This window comes from Symphalangus syndactylus, chromosome 13, assembly GCF_028878055.3.
Source record: "Symphalangus syndactylus isolate Jambi chromosome 13, NHGRI_mSymSyn1-v2.1_pri, whole genome shotgun sequence".
Lineage (NCBI taxonomy): Eukaryota > Metazoa > Chordata > Mammalia > Primates > Hylobatidae > Symphalangus > Symphalangus syndactylus.
Window position 1 is genome coordinate 108,863,585 of NC_072435.2, and position 8,964 is coordinate 108,872,548.

The following is an 8,964-nucleotide window of genomic DNA, read 5'->3' on the forward strand; positions in this document are numbered from 1 at the left end:
TGGCACCAGAGGCCTCCTCTCTGTGTTTAGGAACTTCCTGGGCGTCAGGAGCGTGGCGCCCGCCCCTGGGCGGACTCCCCCCATCCCCGGGCGCGAATGGTCCGGGCCGCGTCCGCAGTGCTGCTGGCTGCTCCCTGGTTGCTGGGTGCTAGGTGCTAGGTTCTGGGTTTCTGGATGCGCGAGCCGCTCACACGTAACCTGTGCCAGCTCCTCGGGTGAGTCGGTCCGCGCGCGGTGCCCCGGGACGGCCAGGGGTCCGGGGCCCCAGGCAGTCCGGGCTGCAGATTGACGCGGACCCCGGATGCACCGCGCGCCCCCGCTCCCTCGCGGACGGGTCCAGAACTGGCGGGAAGAAGGTGCGGGGAGGGGTCCCTGAGGACCCCGATGCCTACGAGCCAAGATGCTCAGGTAGGAGAACAGCTCAAAAATGTAGGGACCTCGGACACTTTTTAATCGAGTCATTGATTTGGGAGTGGCAGAATGTGGGGCGGTGGGGGCGGCGGTGATCTCCTGATAGCATTGTAGCCAAGTACACAAGCTCTGGACTCAGATTTCACTTCCACCGTTTTAGCTTTATAGGTGTGACCTACACATGTGACTTCACCTCAGTTTTGTGATCCGTAAAATGGACAAATTCGAAGCTACTTCACAGTGCTGTTGAGAGGATTAAATGAAACAATACTTGTAAAGCTCTTTGCAGGAGGTAGGCATGGGATCCACGCTGGCTGTCATTGCCCCCACCCCCATCAGTACACATAGGATATAGGAAAGTGCCTGTCTCCCCTACCACCGTAGTGTGTTTTCTGGTTGGTGCCTAAATAGGCACAGGTGTCATCTCTCCTTCACCCCCAGAGTCATTCTATAAATAATTGCCAGTAGCCCCACTTTCACCACCATTATGACAACTAAAAAAAAGCCAAAGAAATTCCCAAAATGCCCCCTGAAGTTGACAGCTCCCCTTTGAGAGACTGGTTGAGAGAGAACTAAACCCTTGGGATAAGAACTTCAGACACTACCGGTCTTCCTCCATTAGCACTGCTGTGGCTCAGGGATGCTATTCTGGCCTCCTCTCACAGGGAACCTGGGAAGAAGCACCTGGCCGGCAGAGCACACCTGCTGTCACCAGGGACCACAGGCAGCATGAAGACCCCTGTGGAGCTGGCCGTCAGTGGGATGCAGACCCTCCGCCTTCAGCACCGCTGCCAAGGTGGCTACCGGGTCAAGGCCAGGACGTCATATGTGGATGAGACTCTGTTTGGCAGCCCAGCAGGCACCCGGCCTACCCCACCAGACTTCGACCCACCCTGGGTGGAGAAGGCTGACAGAACCAGAGGCGTGGGCAAGGAGGCATCGAAGGCCTTGGGGGCAAAGGGGAGCTGTGAGACCACCCCCTCAAGGGGCAGCACCCCGACCCTCACACCAAGAAAGAAGAACAAATACAGGTAATGGGGTAGGGAGGTACAAATCCTGTACTCAGTGCAGCCACCTGGATTCCAGTTACAGCTCTGGTGTTCACCTGCTCTGTGACCTTGGGCAAGCATCTTGACCTCTCTGAGCCAGTTTACTCATGTGGAAAATAGGACCAATTATTCCTACCTAGGGGGATTGTTGATGGATTAAATGAGAGAGGGGTCTGCAGTGCTTCGCACAGTAACCTAGTACTTAGAAAGCTGTCAATAAATGGTAGTGTTGATGGTTGTGATGGTGGACTCCCTATCCCCAAATGTCACAAACTGGGTATTGGAGGCCCAAAGGAGTCAGCTGATGCATAAGATCACAGAGAAATTTGCATAAGGTTATTAATATTAATGTGATCGATCCTTGAAATGACATAGATGTGGTGTTTCTGAAGTCATTTTGAAAATGGGTTTTGGCCGGGTGGGGTAGCTCATGCCTGTAATCCCAGAACGTTTGGAGGTTGACTTGGGATCACTTGAGCTCAGGAGTTTGAGACCAGCCTGGGCAGCATGGTGAAACTGTGTCTCTACAAAAGATGCAAAAATTAGCCAAGTGTGGTGGTGTGCGCCTATACTCCCAGCTACCCGGGAGGCTGAGGTGGGAGGATCCATTGAGCCCAGGAGGCAGAGATTGCAATGAGCCGAGATCATGCCACTGCACTCGAGCCTGAGTGACAGAGTGTGACCTTGTCTCAAAAAAAAAAAAAAAAAATTGAAAACTTTTATGAACTGGTTAGAAAAATAGGAACTAATGCAAATCGTTATTGTTGTTAATTAATTAGATTAGAATTAGATGATTTGGACTTTTTCAGATTAATATCAGCCTGGAGGGAGGTGTCTAGTGGTGAGCCACAGGGCTCTGTCCTGTTTATTGTTATCAGTGGTTTGGACAAAGACACAGAAGGTTAGCACAGTAGTTGCCTAGGGCCACCGTGACAAAATACCACAGACTGGGTGGCTTAAACAACACATTTTTTTTTTTTTTTTTGAGATGGACTCTCGCTCTGTTGCCCAGGATGGAGTGCAGTGGCACGATCTTGGCTCACCACAACCTCCACCTCCCAGGTTCAAGCGACTCTCCTGCCTCAGTCTCCCAAGTGGCTGGGACTACAGGCACATGCCACCATGCCTGACTAATTTTTTTTTTTTTTTTTTTTTTGAGACGGAGTTTCACTCTTGTTGCCTAGGCTGGAGTGCAATGGAGCCATCTCAGCTCACCTGAACCTCTGCCTCCCAGGTTCAAGCGATTCTCCTGCCTCACCCTCCCGGGTAGCTGGGATTACGCCACTATGCCTGGCTAATTTTGTATTTTTAGTAGAGATGGGGTTTCTCCATTTTGGTCAGGCTGATCTTGAACTCCCGACCAGGTGATCCATCTGCCTCGGCCTCCCAAAGTGCTGGGATTACAGGCATGAGCCACCACGCCCGGCCACAACACAAATTTATTTTGTCACAGTCTGGAGGCTGGAAGCCCAAGATCAAGGTGTTGGCAGGTTTGGTTTCTCCTGAGGCCTCTCTCCTTGGCTTGCAGTTGGCCACGTTCTCACAGTGTCATCATAGGGCCTTTTCTCATTTTTTTTTAATCCTTCAATTATATGCAAGGGCCTTTTCTGTATACACACACACCCCTGGTGTCTCTTCCTCTCATAAGGACACCAGTTCTATTGGATTAGGATCCCCCACCCTTATAACATTATTTAGCCTTAATTACCTTTTTTTTTTTTTGAGATGGAGTCTGGCTCTGTCGCCCAGGCTGGAGTGCAGTGGCACCATCTCAGATCACTGCAGCCTCCACCTCCCGGGTTCAAGGAATTCTCCTGCCTCAGCCTCCCAAGTAGCTGGCATTACAGGTGCACCCCACCATGCCCAGCTAATTTTTGTATTTTTAGTAGAGACGGGGTTTCACTGTGTTGGCCAGGCTGGTCTTGAACTCCTGAGCTCAAGTAGTTCTCCCGCCTCTGCTTTCCAAAGTGCTGGAATTACAGGTGTGAGCCACCATGTCTGGCCAGCCTTAATTACCTTTAATTAATCTAAATAATTAAGGCCAAGTGTAGAGACATTTGGGGTTAGGGCTTCAACATACGAATTTGGGTGGGCACAATTCAGTCCATAAGAACTGGCCAACTAAATTCAGGGTTCATTCTGAGCCACAGGGACATATTTCTGATGAGAGAAATGAAATGAGAATGGGAATGATGCCTATTATAAAAACAAGAATCAGTTATTGCCAGTTCTGTAGACAAGGCAGGGTCAGGTGGAGATTAGCAACACTGATACCTACAACATGGCTGAAAACACTGAGGTAAAGATAGGCTGCATTAACGGAAGTATGGTGTCCATGGAAAGGGAGGTGACAACTCCCTGCTCACCTGGAGGATGGAATTTTCTTCTGGATGCCAACAGGTAGAGGGTGTCAAGTGAGGGGTTGCATAAGAGGTAGAGAAGTTATTGAGCAAAAACCTTGGCACCAGACATATACAGGCATTAGCCAATGTGGTTTGAGCAGCTAAACCAAGTGGCAAAAGGTTGCCCTTTCAAAGACTTGCAGTTTGGGGATAGAAGCACTTTCAGTCCTGGCCAAAAACTATGGGCATGGAATCTTGCAGGTATGCCATAAGTATATGTTGAATTAAAAAAAAAAAAAAATAGGCCAGGCAGGCTGAGTCAGGCCTGTAGTCCCAGCACTTTGGGAGGCTGAGGTGGGAGGATTGCTTGAGCCCAGGAGTTTGAGACCAGCCTGAGCAACATAGTGAGATCCCTGTCTCTACAAAAAATAAAAATATTAGGGCCGGGCGCGGTGGCTTATGCCTGCAATCCCAGCACTTTGGGAGGCCGAGACGGTCAGATCACAAGGTCAGGAGATCGAGACCATCCTGGCTAACACGTGAAACCCCGCCTCTACTAAAAATACAAAAAATTAGCTGGGCGCAGTGGCGGGTGCCTGTAGTCCCAGCTACTTGGGAGGCTGAGGCAGGAGAATGGCGTGAACCCGGGAGGCGGAGCTTGCAGTGAGCCGAGATCGCGCCACTGCACTCCAGCCTGGGCAATAGAGCGAGACTCCGTCTCAAAAATAAATAAATAAATAAAAATAAAAAATAAATAAATAAAAATAAAAATATTAGCAGGGCATGGTGGCTCATACCTGTAGTCCCAGCTACTCTGGAGGCTGAAGTGGGAGGATTACTTGAGCTCAGGAGTTCGCAGCTGCAGCGAGCTATGATTGCGCCACTGCACTCCAGCCTGGGTGACAGAGTGAGACCCTGTATCTTTAAAAAAAAAAAAAAAAAAAGAGGCCGGGCGCAGTGACTCTTGACTGTAATCCCAGCACTTTGGGAGGCCGAGGTGGGTAGATCATGAGGTCAGGAATTCAGGACCAGCCTGGCCAACATGGTGAAACCCTGTCTCTACTAAAAATACAAGAATTAGCCGGGCATGGTGGCACACGCCTGTAATCCCGCCTACTCAGGAGGCTGAAGCAGGAGAATCGCTTGAACCCAGGAGGTGGAGGTTGCAGTGAGCTGAGATCGCACCACTGCACTCCAGCCTGGGTGACAGAGCGAGAGACTGTCTACTCTGCCTCAGAAAAAAAAAAGAAAAAGAAAGAAAGAAAAGAAAATGGGCACAGTGGCTTACTCCTGTAATCCTAACACTTTGAGAGGTTAAGGCAGGGGGCTGCTGGAGTTCAGGAATTCAAGACCAACCTGAGCAACATAAATCTGATCTCTACTAAAAATCAAAAACAAAAAAATTAGCTGGGCTTGATGGCACTGTGCCTGTAGTCCCAGCTGTTAGGGAGGCCGAGGTGAGAGGATTGCTTGGGCCCAGGAATTTGAGGCTGCCGTGATCTGTGACTGTGTCACTACGCTCCACTTGAACAACAGAGTGAGACCGTGTCTCTCAAAGAAAAGAAAAAGTGGAGGCTATAAAGACTAAGGTTATACTAATTGTGACTCTCAATTGCAAGTGACAGAAAACTTATTCAAACTGGCTTCCCCAGGAGAAGGCATTTGGGGCTCCTGTAACAGGGGCCCAAACTGTGGCTGGAACTGTCTGTCTCCACCTTAGTGCTGCTTTTCCTTGCGTGCCCTTCAATCTCCAGTTGGAAGGAGATGGCCACAAGCTGCTTTGGGCTGACATCCTATCAGCTTAGCAAGAAGTAAAGTCAGGTGGCAGAAAAACATCTCTTTCCTAGTAGTTTCTGCAAAGGTCCTAAGGCAGATTCTGATTGGACAGGCTTGGGTCATCTGGCCATTCCTGAACCAATCCATGTGGCCAGGAGGATGGAATATGCAAATTGTCCAGGCCTGGGGCACATGCCTGCGAATGGGGTCAGGATGCAGGGGCAGTGGATGTTTCGCAGGGGAAAATCAGTGGAGACCAGGGGCAGTGGTGCCTCAGAAGGCTGTGGCCTCGCTGTAGGTTTCAGACTGGGAGACAGGGACTCCTGGGATCTGCAGGCAACCCTCCTCTGCTGCTGCCATCCCAGGGTGGGTGGGATAGCTGTTAAAGTTTTGAGGGGTTGTTCATCCCCCAGCTCATGGCGTTTATCTTCCCTTTGCCAGACCGATCAGCCACACCCCGTCTTACTGTGATGAGTCGCTCTTTGGCTCCCGATCTGAAGGCACCAGCTTCGGGGCCCCGCCGCGGATGGCGAAGGGGGATGCCGCAAAGCTCCGTGCTCTCTTGTGGACGCCACCAGCTACCCCCAGGGGTAGCCACTCGCCCCACCCCAGGGAGGCACCACTGCGAGCCATTCACCCAGCTGGTCCCTCCAAGACAGAGCCAGGGCCGGCAGCAGACTCCCAGAAGTTATCCGTGGATGGGTTACACTCTTCACACCCCCTGAGGCGGGGACTTTCCCATTCCCTCACTCACCTGAATGTCCCCAGCACTGGTCATCCAGCCAGCAGTGCCCCCCGCACAAATGGGCCTCAGGATCTTAGGCCTTCCACGTCAGGGGTGACCTTCCGGAGCCCCTTGGTGACTTCCAGGGCTCGCTCAGTTAGCATTTCAGTGCCATCTACCCCACGACGAGGTAGGGCCAACCAGAAACCAAAGCCCCCTTGGAAATGATACTCTTTCATCAGGGTTGTCTATGGGGCCACGGCGACAGGTATGGCCCCTTGCCAGGGTAGGAGGACATTCATCACCCAGGGAACCCTAGGTATTAAAGAAGCCCCTGTGGGGGCAGACAGACATAGCAGGGGTGGGCAGCACCTCCCTTTATCCTGACAATCTCTAGTCGATTCTTGCCTTTTTCGCCCGGTTGCAGATTTGGGGGCCACCTCTAAGATGCCTCTCTCCAGCCCTGTCTCAACCATACTCCAAATTAGTGCCAACCCAGGGGCCTGGCACCTCCCACATCATCCATTGTCTTGCTGCCAAGTGCGAATAAACGGTGTGATTGCCAACCTGGAGGGTCCCCTCTTCTCCCTTCAAGCCAAGCATCCTGTTCAGGATTAGTTCCCAACTGAGTCTGCAAGCCCTAGAGGAGTTTTCCCAGGCTGTGTGTGAAGCCTGGGGAACACAAGGGCAACTGGGAGATTTGTGAGTGAACACTGTTTCATCTTAATATGCTTCTGTGTTTATTTTCATGTACTAAATAGATCAGCTCATCAAAGCCATGAATGTCACTTTTTTTCCCCCTTAGGGTAAAGGCCATTGTTAGGCCTGAGTTGATTTAAATAACAAAGTTAAATACAACAGATAGTACAAGGATGTGGCAGACAACATGACAGTGGTGAGTGGGTGACTGAAGTTTGGGAACCTGGGGCTTCAGGAAGCGCTGGACTCTTCCTCCCATCGGCTTCTGGCTAATGCCACTGACTTGTGGTTGGCCGGCTCTTCCTGAGCTCAGAATACAGACGATAGTATTTTTTTAGTTTTGTTTTTAAGTTTGTGTGTGTGTGTGTGTATGTGTGTGTTAAGGTGGGAAATAAAACACAATGGCTAGGACTTTGCCAAGTGGAGGGTCCAAGAAAGCCAGATAGTGACATGTGCGTCTGCAGAGCACTTAGGATGCAGCCCAGGACTTAGGAAAAGCAACAAAGCCTTTGCGCAGATGGAATTGCACCCAGATTGGGCAGTGTGGGCTGGGCTCTGGGCCTCTCCTTGCCCCCGTCTTCCTGTAAGCCACCTCCAGGAGGCTCCAGGATTCTAGGGAGTCCAGTTGGAAGCCACATCATCTGGTTGGTACGTTTGCCTTGGGGCAGGGAAGAGTGGACAGTGCTGGGGAGGGAGACCTGCAGTGCCCAGGACCAGTGACACGGAAACGCCTGTGGGGTCAGGCAGGCCAGCTGCGCTCTCATGCAAACATGCTTTGTTTTTTGTTTGTTTATGTGTATGTTTGTTTGTTTTTGGTGTTTCTTTTTTTTGTTTTGTTTTTTAAGACATGGGGCCTCGTTTCCTTGCCCAGCCTGGAGTGCAGTGGTGCGATCATAGCTCACTGCTGACTTGACCTCCCGGCTCAAGCCATCCTCCCCCTCAGCCTCCTGAGTGGCTGGGACTACATGCATGCGCCACCATGCCTGGCTAACTTTATAAAAAAATTTTTTTGGACCAGGCGCGGTGGCTTATGCCTGTAATCCCAGCACTTTAGGAGGCCGAGGCGGGCGGATCACGAGGTCAGGAGATCGAAACCATCCTGGCCAGCACAGTGAAACTCTGTCTCTACTAAAAATACAAAAACTTAGCTGGGTGTGGTGGTGAGCGCCTGTAGTCCCAGCTACACGGGAGGCTGAGGCAGGAGAATGGTGTGAACCCAGGAGGCGGAGCTTGCAGTGAGCCGAGATTGCACCACTGCACTCCATCCAGCCTGGGCAATGGAGCGAGACTCCATCTCAAAAAAAAAAAAAAAAATTGTAGAGAGGGATTTCATTCCTTCCAGTAAGAAACAAGAAAAGAGAAAAAAAAGAGACACGAGTCTCACTATGTTGTCCAGGCTGGTCTCAAACTCCTGGCCTGAAGTGATCCTCCCGCTTCAGCCTCCCAAAGTGCTGAGATTACAGGTGTGAGCCACCTCGCCCAGATGCAATGTGCATTTTAAACACATAGAATGTTTAAGCTTCCTGGAACTTTCCAAAAGAATTAGTTACTCACGCCCACCTCAGTTTTTCCTGAAACATCCATCTCTCTTTTGCCTTGCCATCTTCCCCTTTGTTTCCACAGACATAGGCCAGAAATACCTCTCTTTCCTGGCTGGGCATGATTACTCACGCCTGTAATCCCAGCACTTTGGGAGGCCAAGGTGGCTGGATCACTTGAGGTCAGGAGCTTGAGACTAGCCTGGTAAACATGGCAAAATGCTGTTTCTACTAAAAATACAAAAATTAGCCAGGCATGATGGCGCATGCCTGTAATCCCAGCTACTCGATAGGCTGAGGCAGGAGAATTGCTTGAACCTGGGAGGCAGAGGCAATAGTAAGCTGAGATCCAACCAGTGCACTCCAGCCTGAGCAACAGAGCAAGACTCTGTCTAAAAAAAGAAAAAAAATCTCTTTCCTCCCAA

General features: G+C 50.8%; 1 protein-coding gene across 3 annotated transcripts; it reads left to right on the forward strand.

Annotated features, from left to right (window-relative positions):
- Positions 1 to 61: 61 nt before the first annotated feature.
- Positions 62 to 7,081, forward strand: RITA1 (RBPJ interacting and tubulin associated 1). 3 transcript variants are annotated; one of them, XM_055238324.2, is made up of 4 exons: positions 268 to 408; positions 572 to 703; positions 1,077 to 1,442; positions 6,020 to 7,081. In XM_055238324.2, exons 3-4 carry the CDS (start codon positions 1,141 to 1,143, stop codon positions 6,528 to 6,530), a joined length of 813 nt encoding a protein of 270 aa, XP_055094299.1. In that variant the 5' UTR covers positions 268 to 408; positions 572 to 703; positions 1,077 to 1,140; the 3' UTR covers positions 6,531 to 7,081. The 3 variants fall into 3 exon arrangements, with proteins under 3 accessions (XP_055094298.1, XP_055094299.1, XP_063470618.1); XM_063614548.1 differs by having other exon boundaries at positions 310 to 408; positions 580 to 703; XM_055238323.2 differs by lacking the exon at positions 572 to 703 and having other exon boundaries at positions 62 to 408.
- The last annotated feature ends 1,883 nt before the right edge of the window (positions 7,082 to 8,964 follow it).